The sequence below is a fragment of the Typopeltis vanoorti genome, chromosome 3 (genome assembly GCF_054136105.1).
Source record: "Typopeltis vanoorti isolate ZY-2024b chromosome 3, IOZ_Tvanoo_1.0, whole genome shotgun sequence".
NCBI classification, from domain to species: domain Eukaryota; kingdom Metazoa; phylum Arthropoda; class Arachnida; order Uropygi; family Thelyphonidae; genus Typopeltis; species Typopeltis vanoorti.
The window spans coordinates 100,189,417-100,215,826 of NC_143551.1; the positions used below are offsets into that span (position 1 = coordinate 100,189,417).

At 37.7% G+C, this 26,410-nt stretch overlaps 1 protein-coding gene across 5 annotated transcripts in view; it reads right to left on the reverse strand.

Annotated features, from left to right (window-relative positions):
• LOC150108420 (uncharacterized) overlaps positions 1–25,772 on the reverse strand; it is a 167,134-nt gene extending 141,362 nt beyond the window's left edge. For 2 of the 5 annotated variants that reach the window (XR_016548133.1, XM_090390774.1), the window contains exons 1-2: positions 25,547–25,772; positions 13,770–14,025 (exon numbers count right to left, since the gene is read on the reverse strand). Coding sequence is in view for 3 of the 5 variants with exons in the window: in XM_090390774.1 (XP_090246900.1) it covers positions 13,770–14,013 (244 nt within the window). In the remaining 2 variants the exon portion in view is untranslated. Of the gene's footprint in view, positions 1–13,769; positions 14,026–25,546 lie in introns of those variants that run through there. The other 3 variants (XM_090390772.1, XM_090390770.1, XM_090390773.1) reach the window with 3 other exon arrangements.
• Positions 25,773–26,410: the final 638 nt, after the last annotated feature.

The window sequence follows — 26,410 nt, forward strand, 5'->3', positions numbered from 1 at the left end:
AGTGGAATTGTTCAATGAACACTTTATTGGAGTATTTCATCCTAGAGGAGTCAGTTTTAATGTTAGAGGGGATAGGGCTGGTTTGAGGTTTAGAGGTACAGGAGGAGAGTGTGTTTCAGATATTGAGTACTCTGGATGTCAGTAAAGCTTTGGGACTGGATGGTATTTCACCACGAGTTTTGAGAGAATGTGCTAGGGAACTAACAGTGCCTTTAACCTGGCTTTTCAATGAAAGTCTGGCTGTGGAAAAGGTGCCCAGGGAATGGAAGGAAGGTAAGATAGTGCCATTGTATAAGGGTGGTAACACACTGGAAGTGTCTAATTATAGGCCAGTCTGTGTGTCATCAGTAGTTGTTAAGATTTTGGAAAAAGTAGTGAGGGACCGTATACAGCATTGGGCAGATGAGGGTAATGTTATCTGTGAGAGTCAACATGGATTTGTGAAGGGGTGCTCTAGTTTTAGCAATATGCTAGCCTTTTATGATAAAGTTACAAAAGTATTAGATGAGGGAATGGCATATACTGCCATTTTCCTAGACTTAGCAAAGGCATTTGACAGGGTGCCACATGATATGCTGATATTCAAGTTGCAGCCCATGGGTCTGGATGTCAGATTGGTCAACTGGATTCAGGATTGGCTGTTCGATAGGTATCAGAGAGTTGTGTATGGTGGAGCAATACCAAAGAGGCAGAAAGTTACAAGTGGAGTTCCACAGGGCTCAGTACTGGGAGCTATATTATTTAATCTTTATATCAGTGACATTGTCCGTGGATTGCAAGAGGATATTCAGTTGTTTGCAGATGATGCAAAGCTGGGAAGGATTATTAGTAATAGTGCAGATGTGGTAGCCCTGCAAGAGGATTTGAATAAGCTAGATAGATGGGTGCAAATGAATGGGGGTGCCAGTTTAATGCAGCAAAATGTAAGGTCTTGAGGTTTGAGAAACATCGATGGGATGCTGCATTCTCTATGGGAGGAGTTATACTAGAGGAAGTAGGGGAAACAAGAGATCTGGGGTTGATGATTGATAGAAACCTGAAATTTAGGGGACATATTGCAAAGGTGGTGAAGGTAACACAGAGGATTGCTGCAATTATGAGAAGGACACTGACCTGCAGAAATAAGAGGGTTATCATTCCATTGTATAAGTCTCTGATCAGACCACACTTGGATTATTGTTCTCAGATTTGGTCCCCAGGATTTGAAGGGGGATAAATTAACTGTGGAAAGGATACAAAGACAGATGACAAAGATGGTTTCAGGACTGTACAAGGACAGTTATGAGGATTGGCTGAGGGAATGTGGACTGCAGAGTTTGGTGGATAGAAGAAGGAGAGGTGATATGATTGAGACTTTTAAACTGTTGAGAGGTGGTTACAGGGTTGACACTTGGGAGTTCTTTCGCTTAGTTGAACAGTGGGAAGGAGTGATAACAAGAGGCCATCCCTGGAAGTTACGAAAGGAAACTGTGAGCAAGAGGGCGAGGAGTGGTTTCTTTACATGGAAGGTGGTTGAACCGTGGAATGCATTGCCTGATGGAGTGGTGAGAGCAAGAACGGTCAATGAGTTTAAGGAGTGGTATGATAGACTTTGTGTTTTTTAAGGGGGGGACCTCCCCTCGATGAATCTTGACAGACTTTATGTTCTTAGGAAGGACCCCCCCATGATGAGTCTTTTGACTCCATGGAGGCCTGAATAATTATAATAATAATAATATCGAGCCTTGATAAGACCCGATCTAGACTACTGTGCCCAGATATGGGCACCAGGGTTTCTTCTTGATGGGGAGGAGGTGGAGAGGATCCAGAGACGAGAGACCAAGATGATAGCAGGTCTGTGGAATGAAGCTTATGAGAACAGGTTGAAGGTTTATGGGTTGCAAAAATTGATTGATAGGCAGAAAAGGGGGGGTGATATGATTGAGACATTCAAATTACTGAAGGGTTTCTATAGGATTAATGTAGAAGATATTTTTGAGAATAGGACTGGTGGTGGGAGGATTAGGGGGCCATACATGGAAGCTGGGCAAGAATGTGGTTAGCAGGGGTGTTAGAGCTAGGTTTTTACTTGGAGAGTGGTGAATAAGTGGAATAAGCTGCCAGAATCTGTTGTGGGTGCTATGACCATGAATGAATTCAACACGAGGTATGAGAGATACTGTGTGAATGTCGAATAGTTGTTCTTGACATGATGTTAGGGCCTCCCTTGATGGGTCTGTCGACTCCTTGGAGTTGCCCGAAATAATAATAATATTATTATTATTATTATTATTTTGGGCAACGCCTCATAGCCATACATACAACTTAATTGTATGTATGGCTATAAGGCATTGAACTCTATTTAGCTTTTGTCTATTTTTCTTTGATTTTAGTGAATGTTTCCAGGCAGGTGCAGCATAAGATATTAATGGTAGTATAGCTCCGGTATATATTGTTTTCACCACTCATTGGCCTAATCCACACTTAATCCTTGCCGACTTTGCTAGAAGGTTTACAATTTGTAAGCTATTTTCAGCAACATATGAGATGTGTTTGTTGAAGGTAAATCTTTTATCTATTATTACCCTTAGGTATTTTAGCTCACTGGCTACCTCAAGAATTTCTCCGTCTAGGAAGACTGCAACAGGTTGTTTTCATTTTTTACGTGAGATATGAAGCACTTTAGACTTGCTGTCATTGAATGTAACTTTCTTCTTGCGTGCCCACTCTGCAATTTTAAAGAGTTCTTCGTTGGCCGTTAGTTGTAAGCCGTCACATCCCCGAATCATTATCATTGCATCATTGGCATAAGCTATGACTTTCAGTAGTGAAAGGAAGTCTTAATAGCAAGTCATACTGGATATTCCAGAAACCTGGTCCACAGCAGGAGCCTTGAGGGCAGCCTCGTTTGACTACTTTTGTTACCACTGTGGTTTTTAATAGCATGGTTACTCTTCTATCTGCAAAATAATTTTTTGTAAGATCGAGTAAGTTTTTTGGACATTTTAAATCTCCTAATTGATTGATTATGGCTGGCCACCATGCGTCATCGAAAGTTCTTTGTACGTCGAGTGAGATCAGTAGTACGTCTTTTTTTTGCTGTAGACTGTCTTCTGTGAACTCTTTTACCTCCATAATTGCGTCTACTGTGCTGGATTGAGGTCTAAATGCATATTGACTGCTGCTTAATAGGTTTCTTGAGTAGACATAGTGCATTATTTGGTTTATCAGAAGTTTTTCTAGCACCTTACCAGCAACGTTTATGAGACTGATTGGCCTGTATTTGCTAATTTCGTCAGATGTTTTTTTTCCTGGTTTTATTATGGGTATAATTTTAGAATGTTTCCATTTTTAAAGGAAATCGCCCTCTTTTTAGGCATTCATTGTAAACTGTTGTTATGAATTCAGGGAATTCGACAAATGCTCTTAGTAGTATATTGCTGGTTATTCCGTCCTCTCCAGGAGTTTTACTTGGATCCATTGATCTTAATACTGACTTGATTTCTTTGGATATAAATAAGTCATCGTTAGGAGTATCTATGTCTGTTTTCATTCTTTGTCTGTAGGTTTTGTTGTGTGTGGGGGGGGGGGGGCTTTCTGTAAATGGAAAATGATAGTGACTCATCTAAAACACAGTGATCTCACTTGTAACAAGAAAGATTAACATCATACTCAACTGATCTGATGATTTAAAGAAACAACTTAAATCTTGCGATCCTCTTACTCCTAATTTGAATAACTTGCAAATTCACAAACTTAACATGCTCTGCTCAGTAGTAGATGGGATGAGTTCTATGACTTGCCTCCTATCAAAATACTTAGCTGTACTTTTGAAAAACATGACTCAAAATGAATGTTTTCATCAAGAATGTCTTCTTTTTTTGTTGTAAGACTCCAAAATTGAGTCAACTAATCAATCATCCTAGCTAGTTATATAATGTGTTATTATATAAAAATGTACTAATAGAACATGCTAACTTCTTACATAAAATTGTTTCCATAAGATACAATACAAAGACACAAGTTTCCACTGCCTTCACTCCTCTACTTACTATACAGTTTAACTTTGTATTCTTCATTGTCACAACCAACTGCACATGTAGAAAAATGTGAAAAGACAACCTCATCAAAAACAATTCTGAAACCCAGCTACATGAGAGCATTACATAGATAATATAATTTTCGTTGATTTTTTTTTTCTCATTTGGTTACAAAATAAGTTATATTTGATAAGAAATTATATTCTTGTTGAATCCTTTATCCAAGAGTAGATAAACAACTTTAGCACATGAAGTATCTTCATGACTAGGCTACTTGTTATATAGAAGCTGTTGACTTCACATCAATTGCCTCAGTATCTCATAATGCAAAAACATTATGAGAAAGTTCACTTACCAGACATATTTCAAACTTTATTGAGGTCATGTTGGTGGGAGCCAAACCCAAGACGATATCAAAGTTAAATTAAGGTGCAGAAGTCATATTTTTCATACACAAGTAGTTTAAAAATAAACAAATAACTGTCTGCTTACACTTGGTTAAAGGACTGAACAAGAACATAATTTCTTGTCAAATATAATTTATTTTGTAACCAAGTGAAAAACTTTCAATAATTTATCTCTGATCCAGAGTATTTTAATAATAAGGTGATATACTTTTTACTTGTATATAGGAAATGATTATTACATTAATTCAACTTTAGTCTTCCTCCTCACCAACAAGACCTCAATAAAGATTGAACCCAGTCTGGGTAATGACCCTTCTCATAATGTTGTTGCATTATGGGATACTGTGGTAATACATGCGAAGTCAACAGCTTCTATATACAGGTAACTAGTCATGAAGATACTTCATTTGCAAATGTTGTTTGCTTACACTTGGATAAAGGATTTTACAAGAGTACAATTTCTTGTAAAATGTAAAATATAATTTAATTTAGATGACATATTTATTGTTTGGAAGCACAATCTGGATGATCTAAATTACGGTGTTGAAAGTTTATTTTTCACTTGGTTAGACTATAATAAATTTAGTTTAATCCTTTATCCAAGTGTAAGCATACAAAGTTTGTGCCTGAAAATATCTTCAGGACTGGGGTAAGGTAGTACAACACCGGGTAACTCGTAGCAAAGGTGGACTAAGCTAACAACACTCCTATTCCAGAATCTCCCATAATGCAAAACAGATCTCCTTGCAGATATGTATAATGTTATGCATTAAGGGAAGGGCCACTACCCAGACTAGTAGCAAGACTTATACGTTGGTTAAACATAACTGGTAATTAGTTTACGGAATTAACAACGCATATAAAGTATATTAATTAAAGGTAACTTTAATGAATAACTTCTATATTTCAGCAATGTCACATTGCCATCTTCAGGAACATAAAGATATGGTATATGCACTCAGGAACTAACACAAAGCAAATAAGGAAGAAAGAAAGAAACTAATATTGTTCCTAAAGTCCTAATGGTGCCCTCTTGCTGGCTAATTTGGTAGTCTTGGCAGTTGGGCTGAAGTTCTCATAATGAAAGTCTCCCAAATTTGGGGCAGTTTCATGCACCCAAATTTGTTGAGGTTAGGAACGTTTTTTTAGAGCTGCTGAAGATTCTTTGAATAATCTTTTGTATTTAAACTTGCTGCGATGAATTATTTTGTTTTCTTCCAACGAATTTTATGGTGGGTATCCAAGGCATGGTCTGCCAGCCCAGAGCGGCTGTACAGGTGAAACCGGATGTAGTCTTGGTGTTCTGAAATCCTGATATTTGTTGTTCTGCCTGTTTGGCCAAAGTAGGACAATTTGCAGCTGCAAGGGACCTGGTATACACCAGGTAGGTCTAGGAGAAGTGGTTGGTCTTTGGTAGAGCGGATAAGGGATGCCAACTTTTTATATGGTCTGTAACAGGAAGTAAGGTCATATTTTTTGAGGATATTGGTTATTTTCTCAGAGGTGCCCTGGATGTAGGGGATGGTGATAGACTTGGTGTAATCTTTATTGTGGAGGGGGGGGGGGATGTTGTTTACAGTTTTTGGATTTTTTTGGGGTTATAGACATTGGCTAAGAAAGTGTTGAGGATGTGGTTTAGTTCAATAGTCAGGGCCTTGTCATCTGAGCAGATTAATTTTGCCCTGTTATATAGTGTTTTAATCACCCCATATTGTTGTGAGGGGGGGGGGGAATTGCTGGTGAATGTATCTGCCAGTGTGGGTGGGTTTTCTGTAAACAGAGAAAACCAAAGATCCATCAAGCTGGCGGGTGATTAAAGTGTCTAGGAAAGGGAGGGTGTTGTTTTCCTCTTTTTCTAAGGTGAAGTGGACTCTGGGGTGTTGGTTGTTTAAGTGTACTAGGAAGGAGTGCAGTGTATCTGAGCCATGCGGCCAAATAGCAAACACATCATCCACATAACGAAGCCAAATAGTGGGTTTTTGTGGGGCGGAGTTTAAGGCTTTCTCTTCAAAAGTCTCCATAAAGAAGTTGGCCAAGGGTGGGGAAAGTGGTGAACCCATGGCTGTCCCCTCTATCTGTTTGTAGAACTTTCCTTGCCAAACGAAATAGCCTGAGTTCATTGTGAACTGAAATAGGGCTGAGATATCAGGAGGAAACTTGGCTTGGATGAGCTGAAGGGTTTCTTTGAGTGGGACATTAGTGAATAGGGAGGAGACGTCAAAACTGACCATTATGTCAGTGTGTTGGAGTGTGAGGTTTTCTATACTGGCTTTAAAGTGGGCTGAGTTTTTTATGTGTGATGGTGTGTTGTCAGTGTAGTGTGTGAGCGTTTTGGCTAAATGTTTGGCTAATTTATATGTGGGGGAATCAATGCCATCCACTATGGGATGCAATGGCACATCTTGTTTATGTATTTTTGGGAGTCCATATAAGCGGGGGGGGGGGGTCTAGAGTTATAAGGTTTAAGTTTGTTGGTGACTTCCACAGGCCAAGAAGTGACTTTCTTAAGGAGTCTGTGGATAGTTCAAATCTGAGAGCTGGTCGGATTATATTCAATAGGGAGGTAAGTAGTACGGTCTAGTACTAAAGAATTTAGCTTACCTTTGTAGTCTTTTTGATTGAGTACCACAGTGGCGCTTCCCTTATCAGCTTTGGTGATTACTATTTTTTTGTTGTTTTTCAATTCTTGTAGGGCTGTATATTCGTTTTTGGATAAGTTGGATTTTGGAGGTTTGGCTTTAGTGAGAACACCGACTACATCCAGTCTCATGTTGTTGGCGATATGGTTAGGCAGGTTGCGAATTCCACGCTCTATTTGGATCATGATTTCTTCAGCAGGTATCCTTTTAGGAGCTAGGACGAAATTGTGACCACGTGAAAGTGCTGTGAGTGCTTCAGGCTTTAAAACTGCCGACGAGAGGTTGACTACAGTGTTGAGTGGTGGCTGAGGTATGGAAGTAGAAGTCTTTGTCAGGTTTTCGTATTTTTTCACGTGCCGACTACGTATTTTTTCGAATTCCTTTCTTGCCGATGCGCATGAGATGTCATGAAGTATAGACCATAGATCAAGGCTGAGTGTATTCGACAGCTCTTCCATTAGCGCCCGTAAGGTTTTGTTTTCATCGGCAAGGAGAACGCGCGTCGTGGTAATTTGTTCTCTTAACAGGGCGAAGCTAGTGCGGTTATAAATGCTTAGAGCTTTCTCAGAAGCGAAACGGTGCTTCAATTTGACACAATTAGAGACCACTTTGTTATCCCGCCAGCGTTTTAGGAACGTCAGACGATTTATTTGCCTCGATATCTTTAACCTCAATTTGCCGTATTGACGGGCCTTTCGTGCGATTGCATCTCCATGTATGATCATGATTCTAGTAGCAAGACTTATACGTTGGTTAGACATAACTGGTAATTAGTTTACGGAATTAACAACGCATATAAAGTATATTAATTAAAGGTAACTTTAATGAATAACTTCTATATTTCGGCAATGTCACATTGCCATCTTCCGGAACATAAAGATATGGTATGTGCACTCAGGAACTAACACAAAGCAAATGAGGAAGAAATCAAGAAACTAATATTGTTCCTAAAGTCCTAATGGTGCCCTCTTGCAGGATAATTTGGTAGTCTTGGCAGTTGGGCTGAAGTTCTCATAATGAAAGTCTCCCAAATTTGGGGCAGTTTCATACACCCAAATTTGTTGAGGTTAGGAACGTTTTTTAGAGCTGCTGAAGATTCTTTGAATAATCTTTCGTATTTAAACTTGCTGCGATGAATTATTTTTGTTTTCTTCCAACAAATTTTATGGTGGGTATCCAAGGCATCTGCCAGCCCAGAGCGGCTGTACTGGTGAAACCGGATGTAGTCTTGGTGTTCTGAAATCCTGATATTTGTTGTTCTGCCTGTTTGGCCAAAGTAGGACAATTTGCAGCTGCAAGGGACCTGGTATACACCAGGTAGGTCTAGGGGTAGTGGTTGGTCTTTGGTAGAGCGGATAAGGGATGCCAACTTTTTATATGGTCTGTAACAGGAAGTAAGGTCATATTTTTTGAGGATATTGGTTATTTTCTCAGAGGTACCCGGATGTAGGGGATGGTGATAGACTTGGTGTAATCTTTATTGTGGAGGGGGGTTGTGGTTTACAGGTTTTAGTATTTTTTGGATTTATTTGGGGTTATAGCCATTGGCTAAGAAAGTGTTGAGGATGTGGTTTAGTTCAATAGTCAGGGCCTTGTCATCTGAGCAGATTAATTTTGCCCTGTTATATAGTGTGCATGAAACTGCCCCAAATTTGGGAGACTTTCATTATGAGAACTTCAGCCCAACTGCCAAGACTACCAAATTAGCCCGCAAGAGGGCACCATTAGGACTTTAGGAACAATATTAGTTTCTTGCTTTCTTCCACATTTGCTTTGTGTTAGTTCCTGAGTGCACATACCATATCTTTATGTTCCTGAAGATGGAAATGTGACATTGCTGAAATATAGAAGTTATTCATTAAAGTTACCTTTAATTAATATACTTTATATGCGTTGTTAATTCCGTAAACTAATTACCAGTTATGTCTAACCAACGTATAAGTCTTGCTACTAGAATCATGATCATACACGGAGATGCAATCGCACGAAAGGCCCGTCAATACGGCAAATTGAGGTTAAAGATATCGAGGCAAATAAATCGTCTGACGTTCCTAAAACGCTGGCGGGATAACAAAGTGATCCCTACTTGTGTCAAATTGAAGCACCGTTTCACTTCCGAGAAAGCTCTAAGCATTTATAACCGCACTAGCTTCGCCCTGTTAAGAGAACAAATTACCATGACGCGCGTTCTCCTTGCCGATGAAAACAAAACCTTACGGGTGCTAGAGGAAGAACTGTCGAATACACTCGGCCTTGATCTATGGTCTATACTTAATGACATCTCATGCGCATCGGCAAGAAAGGAATTCGAAAAAATACGTAGTCGGCACGTGAAAAAATACGAAAACCTGACAAAGAATTCTACTTCCATACCTTAGCCACCACTCAACACTGTAGTCAACCTCTCGTCGGCAGTTTTAAAGCCTGAAGCACTCACAGCACTTTCACGTGGTCACAATTTCGTCCTAGCTCCTAAAAGGATACCTGCTGAAGAAATCATGATCCAAATAGAGCGTGGAATTCGCAACCTGCCTAACCATATCGCCAACAACATGAGACTGGATGTAGTCGGTGTTCTCACTAAAGCCAAACCTCCAAAATCCAACTTATCCAAAAACGAATATACAGCCCTACAAGAATTGAAAAACAACAAAAAAATAGTAATCACCAAAGCTGATAAGGGAAGCGCCACTGTGGTACTCAATCAAAAAGACTACAAAGGTAAGCTAAATTCTTTAGTACTAGACCGTACTGCTTACCTCCCTAATGAATATAATCCAACCAGCTCTCAGATTAGAACTATCCACAGACTCCTTAAGAAAGTCACTTCTTGGCCTGTGGAAGTCACCAACAAACTTAAACCTTATAACTCTAGACCCCCCCCCCCGCTTATATGGACTCCCAAAAATACATAAACAAGATGTGCCATTGCGTCCCATAGTGGATGGCATTGATTCCCCCACATATAAATTAGCCAAACATTTAGCCAAAACGCTCACACACTACACTGACAACACACCATCACACATAAAAAACTCAGCCCACTTTAAAGCCAGTATAGAAAACCTCACACTCCAACACACTGACATAATGGTCAGTTTTGACGTCTCCTCCCTATTCACTAATGTCCCATTCAAAGAAACCCTTCAGCTCATCCAAGCCAAGTTTCCTCCTGATATCTCAGCCCTATTTCAGTTCACAATGAACTCAGGCTATTTCGTTTGGCAAGGAAAGTTCTACAAACAGATAGAGGGGACAGCCATGGGTTCACATCTTTCCCCACCCTTGGCCAATTTCTTTATGGAGACATTTGAAGAGAAAGCCTTAAACTCCGCCCCACAAAAACCCACTATTTGGCTTCGTTATGTGGCTGATGTGTTTGCTATTTGGCCGCATGGCTCAGACACACTCCACTCCTTCCTAGCACACTTAAACAACCAACACCCCAGAGTCCAGTTCACCTTAGAAAAAGAGGAAAACAACACCCTCCCCTTCTTAGACACTTTAATCACCCGCCAGCTTGATGGATCTTTGGTTTTCTCTGGTTACAGAAAACCCACCCACACTGGCAGATACATTCACCAGCAATCCCACCACCACCCCTCACAACAATATGGTGTGATAAAAACACTATATAACAGGGCAAAATTAATCTGAATGATTAATTTTGCCCTGTTCTCAGATGACAAGGCCCTGACTATTGAACTAAACCACATCCTCAACACTTTCTTAGCCAATGGCTATAACCCCAAAAAAATCCAAAAAATACTAAAACCTGTAAACCACAACCCCCCCTCCCCAATAAAGATTACACCATGTCTATCACCATCCCCTACATCCAGGGCACCTCTGAGAAAATAACCAATATCCTCAAAAAATATGACCTTACTTCCTGTTACAGACCATATAAAAAGTTGGCATCCCTTATCCGCTCTACCAAAGACCAACCACTTCCCCTAGACCTACCTGGTGTATACCAGGTCCCTTGCAGCTGCAAATTGTCCTACTTTGGCCAAACAGGCAGAACAACAAATATCAGGATTTCAGAACACCAAGACTACATTCGGTTTCACCAGTACAGCCGATCTGGGCTGGCAGACCATGCCTTGGATACCCACCATAAAATTTGTTGGAAGAAAACAAAAATAATTCATCACAGCAAGTTTAAATACGAAAGATTATTCAAAGAATCTTCAGCAGCTCTAAAAAACGTTCCTAACCTCAACAAATTTGGGTGCATGAAACTGCCCCAAATTTGGGAGACTTTCATTATGAGAACTTCAGCCCAACTGCCAAGACTACCAAATTAGCCTGCAAGAGGGCACCATTAGGACTTTAGGAACAATATTGGTTTCTTGCTTTCTTCCTCATTTGCTTTGTGTTAGTTCCTGAGTGCACATACCATATCTTTATGTTCCTGATGATGGCAATGTGACATTGCCGAAATATAGAAGTTCTTCATTAAAGTTACCTTTAATTAATATACTTTATATGCGTTGTTAATTCCGTAAACTAATTACCAACTACCCAGACTAGTTTCGGCCTTTATTGAAGTCTCTTCAGTGGGAGCTAGGCTCAGAGATGGAGATACCAGGCAGAAGCAATAGCGAGGTCATCTTTATCTATAGGAGTTGCCAAAAGGTGTGCCACCTTTTTATTAAATTACTCTGAAGATATTTTCAGGTGCAATATATGGTTGCGCCTGAAAATATGGATAAAGGATTATCCAAGTGAAAAATAAACTTTCAACGTCTTTCTCTAAATCCAGAGTAATTTAATAAAAAGGTGGCACACCTTTTGGCAACTCCTATAGGTAAAGATGACCTCGCTATTGCTTCTGCCTGGTATCTCCACTTGGGCCTGGCTCCCACTGAAGAGCCCTCAATAAAGGTCGAAACTAGTCTGGGTAGTGGCCCTTCCCTTAAATGCATAACATTATACATATCTGCAAGGAGATGTGTTTTGCATTATGGGAGATACTGGGATAGGAGTGATGGTAGCTTGCTCCACCTTTGCTACGAGTATCCCAGTGTTGTACTACCTTACCCCAGTCCTGAATATATTTTCAAGCACAAACTTTGTTTGCTCCCACTTGGATAAAGGATTAAACTAAATTTATTATAAACTAACAGTTTTTCATAAAAAATAAAGTTCACCATCAAAACTGAGGAGAAGAACCTCCCTTTTTGAAATATATTTAATCAATAAAGAGGTAGAAGACAGCATATCACCAGATAATTTTTACAAAACAGCTTACTCATATCAGCTGGTATCTTCCTACTAACTTGTTCCACCACTCCCAGCAAAAGTTCAGCATCATCACCAAGTTAAAAAATAGAGCTATCTGTATATCCTAGGATACACAGGACCTTCTTTGCAAGCAATTCATTCAAAACAATTATCCAAACAATTGCACACGAAGAAACCTGCAGATGCCATTCATGACATCAGATATAAAGATGCTGTCCAAAAAAACAGTGTCCCTTTCCACAAATATCTTATGTCTATAAGATCTTTCATTCATGTGAAAAAGTTTTATATAGATCATACTAGAAGTTAACTTAAAGCTAGCGATCCTCTTAATCTTAGACTGAATGGTTTGCTGAAAATTTAAAAAAAAAAAAAAAAAAAAAAAAAAAATTTAAAAACTACATAGGACATACTCAATACTCATTCTTTTATCAAAAATTCCTTTCATTTTGTCTAAAAACTTTCCAAAATTCAAACAAACTATTCTAGCTACTTGAATAGTGTGTTATTTACAAATGTTATACATATCCTAATTATTTGGAAAACACAGCCTGGACAATCTAAATGTTTTTTCTAAATGGACTTGATTAAAAAAGTTCACATCAAAATGGAGAAGAACCACAACTCACTTTCCTAGATATGTTAATCAGTAAAGAGGTACATAATAGTGTATATCACTGGATGTCTACAAAAGCCTACTCACACTGACATCTTCATGCTAACTCACCCCACCACCTCAGCAAAAGTTCAACATGTTAATAAAAAAATAAATAAAAAAATAAATAAAAAATGAACAAGCTTAATCTTCTCTACAACCAATTCACTCAAAACACGATGAGAGTTGTTGTTGAAATAAAGAGTGGAACCCACATGTGCCATTGCAGACATCAGATAATCTCTTCATCATGTATTGTGGAACTTCCTGAGATACAGCTTCTACATTACAAAATGAGGGCGTTGGAATAATCTCTTTAAAAGAATGCAGATGCAAAATGTACAAAGTTGATGTGTTTTTTTTTCACTTGGTTGCAAATTAAATTAAACTTGCCAAGAAACTGGATAAAGGATAAAACAAGAATATAAGTGTTAGAAAACAAAGTTTGCAAGTGAAGTACAGTACATTCACATCTAGACTACTTGTATATATAGAGGCTAATGACTTCACATTACCTTTGCATTATGGGATAACTAAGGCAATTTAATGTGAAGTCATTAGCCTCTATATACAAGTAGCCTATTCATGAATGTATACTTCATGCACACAACTTTGTTTACTTACACTTGGATAAGTACATCCAAAAATACAGTGGTCCTTTTCAAAAATATCCTGGCATCTATATGATTTCTTGTTCCTGTGACAATATGATCTGGCTAAATTTAAAGATACAATATTTATGTATAAATTATTAATAAAAGTAATTTTAAATTATGTATGAAACATAAAAGAAACACACCTATCTTTCTTTCATATGTGGTATATGTGTATAGACTACCAGATAACAAATCAGATAATGTTACCTGAATTAATTCTTCAGTTTGCAATGGAACAAACAACATCAAAATGAGTACAAAATAATTCAAAGAAAACATTAAAATGCAAACTTTTAATAACGATGAAATGTCCAAGTTACAGTGCTGTACAGCTGGAACAATCACATGCAAACAAATCTTTGTCTTGTATATTTTCCATGAAGACATAGCTCTTTCAATCTGATAAAGAAAGTAAATAAAAAGAATGTAATTGCCTACCGTGCATATTTATCAAAAAATATACATATCAGTGTAACAGTTAAATATCCATATTTATATATACACTCTCCAACCAAACAGTCATAAGACATCTCTCTTACTGCAGCAAAATCTGTATTGCATAGTCATATGCAATATATTTGATTATATAAAGAAACCGGTGGAGAATTCATGACTAAATAAACACACGTAAAAACACAGTAATAGGCTTTTTTAATACGTAAATATTTCAACCTAAGTGTCTTAGGACATCATCAGTACAGCTGAGAACAATACTAGAAATAACATACAGATAGGGTGCATGAATACAATGGAATCCAAATGCGTGCAGCAGCGTTTTCCAGCGTTAAAAGACACTCGACTATTGGAAACTGACATGCTAATTAGCTTCGATTGTCTCCCTCTTCACTAATATCCCCCATAAAGAAACAGTGGACCTGTTAACTCAAACATTTCCGTCTGATATTGTTGAACTATTCAAATTTACAATTACTTCCGGTTACTTCACTTGGAAAGAAAAAATCTACAAGCAAGAGGAGGGAACAGCTATGGGGTCCCTCTTATCACCTAACTTGGCAGACCTGTTTATAGAAGATCTTGAGGAAAAAATTTTCACGTTTCAACCCAAACCAAAAATCTGGCTACATTATGTCGATGATGTCTTTGCAGTCTGGGGTCATTCCGAACAAGAGCTACATCTGTTTCTCAAAAGCCAACCTTTTCAGGTTGCTACATCCACAACTCTTCTGCTCATCATCCTTCTCAAAAATTTGGCATCATCAAATCACTGGTATCAAGAGCACACAGATTTTGCTCCTCTGAGGAATCTCTAAAACAAGAATTGGAAATAATCAAAAACACAGCCATTCTAAATGGATACAATCCTAAAACTACTCAAAAAATCATCAGCCACTTCTCCACACATCAACCTAGATAAGAACAAGCCCATAGGATTCCCATACCTTATGTCAAAGGCATCTCAGAGCGACTTCAAAAAATACAATCTTGCTGCGACCTACAAACCCATCAACCAGATCTACAACTTGTTACCTTCGCCTAAAGACAAACTCCCACCTCTGTTACTACCTGGCATGTATGAGGTACCATGCTCCTGTAAACTGTCATACTTTGGGCCGGCAGGCAGATCTGTTCTTAAACGCATCTCTGAACATCAAGATCGCATCCGTCTCATCAAGCCGCAGAAATCCGGCCTCTCCCAACACAAAGTTGAAAACCTAAACCACAGGATCCACTGAGAAAAGAACAAACTTCTACACAGATCTTCATACAAACATGAACGTTTAGATAAAGAAAGTGCTGAAGCCTTACTTCACAGACCCAATCTAAACCCTAATGATGTTCTTGCCATTCCTAAAGTATGGGAAATTGTCATACAAAATTGTGTAAAATAATTCAATTTTAATTTTAATTTAATCTAAATAATCTAATATATATATATATATATATATATATATATATATATATATATATATATATATATATATATATATATTTTTTTTTTTTTTTTTTTTTTTAAATGCTAGAAAGCGCATTTGGATTCCATTGTATTCATGCGCCCTATCTGTATGTCATTTCTAGTATTGTTCTCAACTGTACTGACAATGTCCTAAGACACTTAGGTCGAAATATTTACATATTAAAAAAAACCTATTACTGTGGTTTTACGTGTGTTTATTTAGTCATATGCAATACATGGTGTATAAAGGATGTCAGTTTGTGAAAAGTCATTTAGATCTTTACCAAATGATGAGTACATGGAAAGAGTTAACAGTAATTTAAAGGAAAATCATAGTCAAATGTCACTGTGGTGGAGGAGCGGGGGGGGACTTATTGGAGGATTGAAATGCTTAAAAAAGTTCCATGTTTGGTCTCTAGACAAGTTCTAGAGACCAAACAAAATCCTTAAACCATCCATGTACTTTTCCTAACCTTTTATGGGTGGACGTCACTAAAAAAAAAAAGAAAAAGTCTACAGGATAAATAAGCCTTTAAGATACAACTGGGAAGCAGGCCTAAAACATTGGAAGTTTCTTCATCTAGTTACTTCATCTTGTTGGGCTCTAGAAAATCTATATTTGGATATACAAGCAGCCACAAGCAATCCAAAAGTTTCAAAAAAAAAAAAAAAAAGTAAAGAACTACATATCAAATAAGTGAAGAACTACAGTCCACATGCCTTTACTAACAACTAATATGTTGCCAATTGACAGACCAAGGAACACAGAACAAGGATTGGAAAGTGGCCCCAGTGGAATGACAAGTCATGCTACTGAAGTCTCATGAACGTATTTGGGTATAAAGGATGACTCGGAATGCTTTTTACCCAAGTGTTGTCTCAATGAATGTTTGCAAGAAATGGAACTGCTACCATAAAAATGGTGCTAAAACTTTTCAACATCAAAAACACTTGTTGGAAGTTTTTTTTCCGCCCCCACTTGATAATAAATTTAGTTTAATCCTTTATCCAAGTGTAAGCAAACAAAGTTTGCGCCTGAAGTATCTTCAGGACTGAGGCAACTCGTAAAGGTGGACCAAGCTCTCATCACTTCTACTCTTAGTATCTCCCATAATGCAAGGCACATCTCCTTGCAGACATGTATAACGCAATGCATTAAGGGAAGGGCCACTACCCATACTGGTTTCGACCATTATTGAGGTCTCGTCAGTGGGAGCCAGACACAGAGGTGGTGATACCAAGGTGGAAAAGTACGAGTTGCCAAAAGGTGTCTTACCTTATTATTAAATTACTCTGGATTTAGAGAAAGATGTTGGAAGTTTTTTTCCACTTGGTTAGCCTATAATAAATTTAGTTTAATCCTTTATCCAAGTGTAAGCAAACAAATCCAGAGTAATTTAATAATAAGGTGAGACACCTTTTGGCAACTTGTATAGGTAAATATGACTTCTCCATTGCTTCCACCTTAATATCAGCACCTCTGGATCTGGCTACCACTGATGAGATCTCAATAAAGGTCAAAACCGGTATGGGTAGTGGCACTTCCATTAATGCATAGCATTATCTCTCAGGTGTACCTCAGGGTTCAGTCCTTCGCCCATTATTGTTCAATCTATACATTAATGAAATAAAGCAGGGTCTATCATCAGATTTGCAATTGTTTGCTGATGATGTGAAGACAGGCAGGGCAATCAGGAATGTTACTGATATTCAGCAATTACAAAATGATTTGAATAGTGATTTGAATGACTGGAAATCTGGGCAAACGAAAATGGCTGTCAGTTTAATGTTAGTAAGTGTAATAAAGTTATGCACTTCAGCATGATTAGAGTTCCAGCAGCATATTATATTAGCGGGGTTATGCTACAAGAAACTGAAGAAGCAAAGGATCTTGGTGTATTGGTGGATAAGAATTTAAAGTTCGAAAGGTCACATAGCAAAGGTTGCAAATACAACTCACAGGATAAGTGCTATCTTGAAGCGAACCTTGACATGTAAGGATAAGGAAGTAATTTTGCCTCCTTATATGCTTGATAAGACCACACTTGGATTATTGTGCGCAGATTTGGTCTCCCAGGTTCCAATGGGGTAAAGAAGCTGTGGAAAAGGTGCAAAGAAGAGTTACAAAGATTATATCCGGATTATGGGATTTAGATTATGAGGACAGATTACGAGTATGTGGATTACAGACTCTGGTTAACAGGAGAAAAAGGGGTAATATGATAGAGGTCTATAAATTTTTGAATGGGTGTTATAGCATTTCAACTAATGAAATTTTTCATTATATGGAAGGTGGGGAGAGAACACGGGAGCATCCATGAAAGTTAAATTTATTTGCAGTCAAGGAAGGGGTAAGAGCTAGGTTTTTCTCCCAGAGAGCAGTGAGTAAGTGGAATAATTTTCCCTTAGGGGTAGTGAGTGCATCTAGTGTAAATGAATTCAAGGGTGGGTATGATAGCTGGGTTAGGTAATTTACAGCCTCCCTTGATGAGTCCTTGACTCCCTGGAGGTCTCAGATCATAATAATTATACATATCCGCAAGGAGATGTGCCTTGCATTATGGGAGATAATAAGAGTAGGAGTGATGAGAGCTTGGTCCACCTTTACCACGAGTTGCCTCAGTCCTAAAGATACTTCAGCGCAAACTTTGTTTGCTTACACTTGGATAAAGGATTAAACTAAATTTATTATATCAAAAACACTCCAAGTCATAAAACAATGACATAAACATGGAGCTTGAAAAGAATACTTTAATATTGTAGTGGTACAGATGACTCACTATAGCAAATTAATTTTTAAAAAAATGATATAACAAACATTTTAAAAAGTTCCAACCAGAGCCTCTCTGGTATATAAATAAATATATATATAAATATATTTGGATATATAAATAAATCCAACAATGTGGATTTATTTATATATCTGATTCTAACTGAATCACTAGTCATATGTTTCATTCATGTTCACACCTGATGGTAAAAAATAATGGATGCTTTTGGGAAGTGGCTGTCAGATGATATCTATAATGAAGCTCCTCCACATAGCATGCAAGATGACATCTTGCCCTTTCAGTTCTGTGAATGAAATACTGCACAAATTCCATCTATATTTGTGCAGTATTTCTGCTTGTTGAACAGCGGGAAGGAGTGATGACAAGAGGCCATCCCTGGAGGTTAAAGGAAACTGTGAGCAAGAGGGTAAGGAGTGGTTTCTTTGCGTGGAGGGTGGTTGAACCGTGGAATGCAATGCCTGATGGAGTGGTGGGAGCGAGAACGGTCAATGAGTTTAAAGAGTGGTATGATAGACTTTGTGTTTCTTAGGGGGGGGACCTCCCCTCGATGAGTCTTGACAGACTTTATGTTCTTAGGAAGGACCTCCCACGAAGAGCCTTTTGACTCCATGGAGGCCTGAATAATAATAATAATAATAATAATAATAATAATATACAGCAACATATCATGTGATATGACTAGTATTTGGCAGTGAAATGAAGATGCTTCCATAGCAATGCCATGTGTAGATAAATGTTTCATAAATGTTCCATTTTACTATATATATATATTGACTATCTGGTCTCCTGTCAGTACCACATGAAGAAAAAAAACCACATGGCACAATTATCACCTTCACAATGATTCCTAGCACAGTGTCACAAGATAGAATGTATCATTTCCCAACTACCATTTCAGTTCATGCTCATGCTGATGTGACTATCACATCCTATCCAAATGGCTCTTTTGCTAATATCTAACAGTGCCACTTCAGTAAGATAATTGCAATATGAATCATCATGCACACTACTCTGACCTTGGCTAAACTGACAGCTATGATGTAGTCATCCTATTAGACAAAGATTGGGTCACATTCCCATATGCTTCCTGTGAAAATTGTCAGCAGTCATAAGCATTAGTCTTCCAACCTGGATTTTTATACATGAACACTGTTCCATTTTTATAAAACGTTATAGTGCGCATGATGAAAGATAATATATTCTGTTAATATTTGCCACACGTTTATCAACACCAAGTGAACAGACACTATGCAAACATCCTCAGGTGCTATTCTGCCAAACCATGATAGTGCTACCAAGTATTTTCTTTCCAATTTTCATATATACATAGGCATATGTACATATAAGCTGCTCCAAAAGACAAGTTACAATTCTAATAAACTATATATATATATATAAACTATATCCAGCACATGGGTCAACTGGATTCAGGATTGGCGGTCTGATAGATATCAGAGAGTTGTGTATGGAGGAGCAGTTTCAAGGAGACAGAGGGTTACAAGTGGGGTCCGACAGGGCTCAGTACTAGGACCTATATTGTTTAACCTTTATATCAATGACATTGCCAGTGGATTGCAAGGGGATAATCAGTTATTTATGGATGATGTGAAGCTGGGAAGGATTATTAGTAATAGTGCAGATGTGGTAGCCCTGCAAGAGGATTTGAATAAGCTAGATAGATGGGTGCAAATGAATGGGGGTATCAGTTTAATGCAGCAAAATGTAAGGTCTTGAGATTAGGGAAACATCGATGGGATGCTGCATACTCTATGGGAGGAGTTATACTGGAGGAAGTAGGGGAGACAAGAGATCTGGGGTTGATGATTGATAGAAACCTGAAGTTTAGGGGACATATTGCAAAGGTGGTGAAGGTAACACAGAGGATTGCTGCAATTATGAGAAGGACACTGACCTGCAGAGATAAGAGGGTTATCATTCCATTGTATAAGTCTCTGATCAGACCACACTTGGATTATTGTTCTCAGATTTGGTTCCCAGGATTTGAAGGGGATAAATTAACTGTGGAAAGGATACAAAGACAGATGACAAAGATGGTTTCAGGACTGTACAAGGATAGTTATGAGGATCGGCTGAGGGAATGTGGACTGCAGAGTTTGGCGGATAGAAGAAGGAGAGGTGATATGATTGAGACTTTTAAACTGTTGAGAGGTGGTTACAGGGTTGACACTGGGGAGTTCTTTCGCTTGGTTGAACAGTGGGAAGGAATGATGACAAGAGGCCATCTCTGGAAGTTGCAAAAGGAAACTGTGAGCAAGAGGGTGAGGAGTGGTTTCTTTGCGTGGAGGGTGGTTGAACCGTGGAATGCATTGCCTGATGGAGTGGTGAGTGCGAGAACGGTCAATGAGTTTAAGGAGTGCATGATAGACTTTGTGTTTCTTGGGGGGGGGGGGGGGGCCCTCAATGAGTCTTGACAGACTTTGTGTTCTTAGGAAGGACCTCCCACGATGAGTCTTTTGACTCCATGGAGGCCCGAATAATAATAATAATAATATATCGATATATATCATCAATATATATATATATAAATTATAATCAACTACATTTCAGGGAAGAATGGAATTATACAGATGTGATGGATTTCATTTGAATGGCTTTGGAGTGAGTGAACTGAAGAAACTCTTGCTAGACAGAAGTGCAGTGTGTGATATTTGCAAGAGATCAGAAGTAAGAGATGAAGTGTTAGATAAGGAGAGTGGTATTGAAGAGACAGTAGTGCTTTGCAATGGAAACAGTAGTAGTGCGAGAGATGAAGAAAGAGTGGCAATACATGAGGAACAGGGAAATGGGGAGAGTGTGGGTGGACAGGGAGAGTAGATGTTGGAAGTAGTAGCGAATGTATGTACATATGTATGGGATGATCAGCATAGAAATAGAATAGACTGAGATGTGAGTGGAGTAGTTGAGACTGAGTGATTAGGCAAGGGCAGGTGTGGGGAAATCACAACCAGCAATTGGATTGGGTAGGACTGATTACAAGACCCAAAAGTGAACTGTGTTAATTATTATTACATGACATTGCAAAGGAGTCCAAAGACTCATCGAGGTAGGGAACTTGCTCTACAAACTCTCCATCTCCAACACTTAAATCAACTACAGTGAACCATGACTAGCATCATCACCTACACCATCTACTGCCAACCACTGGCACTAGTATTTTTCGTCTGTAAATTGCATGTGTTCCTAAGATTCATTTACAAATGCCAGAAGTATCAGAAATAAGAGAGATGAAATGGCTTCACTTATTGAGTTTATTTGCTGCAAAATCGTGGGAATTAGTAGTTGAATGAAGATGATATCCAACTGGGACTAAAAATGGAAGGGTAAAGTGTTTTTTGCACTTTAGGGAGGAGAGTGCTGCTCTGATGACAGCAGGGGAATTGTCCACATAAGGTACACATGAAAGAGAGAAACATGAGGGGGGGGGGGTCTGGAAAACACCCAGAACAAAAATTAATTAATTTTTTGTCTTCTTATATATCCTAAAAGAAAACGAACAAATTATTACAATTTGATGAAACATGGGAGTAAAATGGTTTTAAGATATGTTGTTTCTTGTGATTATATCAGTTATTTTAATATCATTTTTGTTCTAGATTTATCAGAACTTTCCAGGCTCCCTCTCAAAGTAGTAATGGTTATGAGGCAGTGTGGTGTATGGTAGAGGCTGATGGGAAGAGATATTTAGTTGGATGCTGCTAGAGGCTAGTGAATATGGAGGGTGATTATGAAGAAATGTATAAACAACTTGGATTAGGGAACAAAGTAACAGTAATTATTAGGGGTGATTTTAATTATGGCAGTATAGATTGGAAGGAGTAAGCATTTGGGAATAAGGAAAATAAATTTTTCGAGTTCTTGAGAGATAACTATCTCAGGCAGCATGTAAAGGAGCACACATGAGGATCAAGAGTTTTAGATCTGATCATTTATCAGAGGATGTAATTGTGAGTGGGATTTCACACTTTCCTCCAGCTGGTGAGAGTGATCATGAAGTGATCACCTGGGTTGTAGCCATATGCAGACTTCTGTGAGGAAGGATATGTGTGGAATTATAAGGCTGGTGATTATGACAAGCTTAGGAGACAGTCAGAAGCTATAGCATGGAATGAGGAGTTGAGCAGTAAGGAAATAAATGCTGCTTGTGAACTGACAAAGAAATTCATAAACAGCATCAATGTGCGAATGTATTCCAAAGGCCAAAAGGCTGAATAAGGTAGGTGTAAAATAGATAAATGAGGGGGGGTTTAAGCATGAAATCTGGAAGAGGAAAGTACTTTGGAGACAGTACAGGATGAATAATGGTAATAATCAGTTACACGAAGAATATAAAGAACAAGCCAGGAGAGTAACTCGGAAAGGAAAACAAAAGTGCAGTATGAGCAGAAATTGGCAAATCAGGCAAAGAAAAACCCTAGGGTTGTTTAGATGTGCGGAAAATAGAGGGAAGAATGATCGTAGTAAGATGATGTTAATGGATGAAAATGGTGGAATGGTAACTGCTGCTGCTGCTGCAGAAGACATTGTTGAAGTATTCACAGACCAATTTATAAGGGTTTTTCATTCTGATCAGGTAGAATCATGAGGAAGTTAAGTGTAGAGGGCATAGGAGAGGAGGCTTAATTGTGAGTGAGCAAGAAGTATTTGAGGAAATAGATAACCTTGATGTCAATAAGATGATAGGATTTGATGACATATCACCAAACATCCTAAAGGAATATTCCAGGGAATTGGCAGTAGCATTGGCATGCCTGTTTAATAAGTCTTACAACAACAGCAGAGGTACCAAGGGAGTGGAAAGAAGGTAAAATTATTCTACTGTATAAATGTGGTGATAAAACTATGGCTTCAAATTATAGGCCAATCTATATATCTGGAGTTGTGATGAAGGTACTAGAGAGGTTAGTGATTTTATTTTAGAAAAATAAAATGAATTTTCTATCATCTTTTAGATTTTTAAAAGAATTTAGATGGGAGTGCAAACTTTAAGAAAATACTACAAACATAAAAAACAATAAATCTTGAACACCTGTTGCCATATTCAGCAGAGAATACCAATGTCAGTTTTGGCTTATAATTAAGTTTAATGGAATGAATACAACACGAAAAAGATAATTAAATACAAGTTAATAGTTCCAATTTTTTGTCTCTGTTACAGACATATTTAGAAATACATATTAAAATTATAATCACACACACACACACACACACACAATAATAATAATAATACATGGAAGAACTAAAATTATTTTAAGCCCAAATTCCTATGGTGTTTCTCTATAGATGCTGTTGGACAGAAGGCTTAAGCACTGAAGTCTCCCAAATCTTGAAAAGTTTAACACAACCATATTTAGATTAGGCTGGTTTTTTATATCTGTCATTGATTCTAAAAAGTATTTTAAGTTTGTATATGCTTTGATGAAGCATAGTAGTTTTTTTTTTTTTGCATCTAATCCTGGTAGGGAAACCTTTCGATACCTTTATGCAAGATATCCAAAGGCATGATCTGCTAGACCTGACTGACCATAGTTGTGGCAGTGGATATAAGTTCACCTAGATAGATGTTAGATCTACCACTGTGACCATAATATGATAAGATGCAAGAACAAGGAAACTTGCAAACACCTGGAACAGATGTTGAAAGTTTATTTCTCACTTGGTTAGAGTAAGCCCTGGTGTTGTACCACCTTACCCCAGTCCTGAAGATACTTTCAGGCGCAAACTTTGTTTGCTCACACTTGGATAAAGGATTAAACTAAATTTATTATACCTGGAACAGAGAGGGCCAAAGGTAGATTCTTAGAAGAGTAATTAGCTTTAAATGAGGTTTGAAAGCAGTACAGAAATCATATTTCTTTAAAGTTCTGGCTAGTTTTTCTGTAGGAAACAGTAACAAATTACTGTAATCAAGACGATGAGAGAGAGAGACATGTGAGGAAATGGAGGAAACAAATGCACTTTATTATTATTATTATTTGACACCTCAAGGGAGTCCAAAGACTCATCGAGGGAGAGTGTGCCAACAGCATCGAACGATTGAACCGCTTCCACCTACTAACCGCACTCAAACTTGCTTAACTTTTTGTGTGAGCCAGTAGCAAAGGCTCTGCCAATCGACCAATCTATTCGGTACTGTGGCAGGACACTGGACAGATATGTGAAACAGATGCAGTGTGGAACTTACCAAATCAGAGATTCAGATAAAATCAAATCTTTATCTAAATTGCTACGAGTTTTATAAATACATTAAAGAAAAAAGAGACATTAAAATCTGCCTCTAGTTTGTCTAGGCACTACTGAAAAAAGCAATAATCCTGTAAAATAAAATACTGATATGTACTGAGATTGATTTACTTATTGATTTTACTGAAGAATTATTGAATATAGTAAAGTGATCAATACTAGTGAAAGAGTAGACATTCCGAGCTTTTAATTACTTTTACACAGGGTGATAAATAGATTTTTTGTTATTGTTTGATATCACTGAAGTTTTTCATTTTAGCCATTAATTAAAAATGTTGTTTAAATGTTTAATTATATAAAAATAATTTATCATTTGAATGTAACAGGTCTATAATTATAATTCTTAACAGTATTATGTATCCGTAGCCATGTGATGCGCGCGCACAGATATATACATTAAGCACTGTATCTGTTGCTTCGTTTCTATTAGTCGCTCTACGCTTAGCATGCAGTAGCCTAACTAACTAGAAGCGTCACTTTATACTGGTAATAAAATGTAACTTGATGAAAGTTTTCCCCTCAACCTCAAGAAAATCCCAACACACCATTCACATTAATTTATTTCTCCAAGTGCAGGAAAAAAACTTCTCCGCTTCGTTTTCTTTAACAATGTATAGCTTCATAAATTATGTTTACTTTTTTCGTTATGTTTTTACATTTTGTATAGCAAACTTATGTTCGTTGCATTTCTTACCCAATAAGTGTGATTGAGAATTCCACCCCCCCCCCCCATCAACACTTGGCTGGCGGGTTTCCGCCCTTGGGACTGCAAACAGTGTCATGACTACGCAAAGGCCAAATATCATGAATTAATATTATACAATTGAAGGTCATCTAATCGTGAGAATTTTCTTTTACGTAAAAAAAAAAAAAAAAATGCTATACACACATATTGGAAAAAGTTTTATAATAAGAAGGAAATTAATTTCAAGCAGGAAAAAGACCAACTTACGAATTTTAAAGAAGTGTCTCGATAACCAAACGTTTTCCCATAATAATGATGGGCACAAACACGTTACTCATGTGACGAAACAAACATCCTAGAATTTACTTCTTCCTTGTTCCTTCCTTCCTCCAATCAGGTGTGAATTGATTTCTAGCAATATTTTCATGTTTAAATATTCAACTCACGAGCAACTGGGAGTGATTCATCTTTGTCATATGAATTGAGAAACAAAACTTGCCACTTTACTTATTTAAAAAAAGGAGAGATTAATTATACATTCGTTTATTTCCTTTAAAAGAGGGAAGGGAGATTTACGTACGTGTATAACAAGACAGCTTCGTTACCAAGTGCTCAGCATCCATAGATGACGGTACATACTCAATAACATTTATTGCAGTTCCAGGGCCGACGCTACCATTTAGGCAAACTAGGCAACCGCCTAGGGTGCAAGCCATGAATGGGCGCAAAACTTCAAGCTATGCTTTATTCATACTTTACTAAAATATCAAAATTAAATAGTGATATATGATTTAGGGATCGATTCTTTTACATATCCCTCACACATCACACTATTTTACTATTTAACTCTTGATTCTTTTTTGTTCCTTACCTAAATGATTTGAACTTACCGCTATTTAAAATTCAGTTAAGATAAATATTTTAAAACGTTAACATTTTAAAAAATTAAATTTGTATTTTATAACTTTTTTTTGTAAATGAATTATAACAGGGAATTTTCAAATTAATTAAAAAAGAAAATTAAAAAAACTATTAATTTAACCTGAAAGACAATTTTATTTTGTTTAATGTCAATTAGAAACATTTTAGTTTATGAAATAAGGGACGCACTTGCAAACTTTGCCTAGGTCG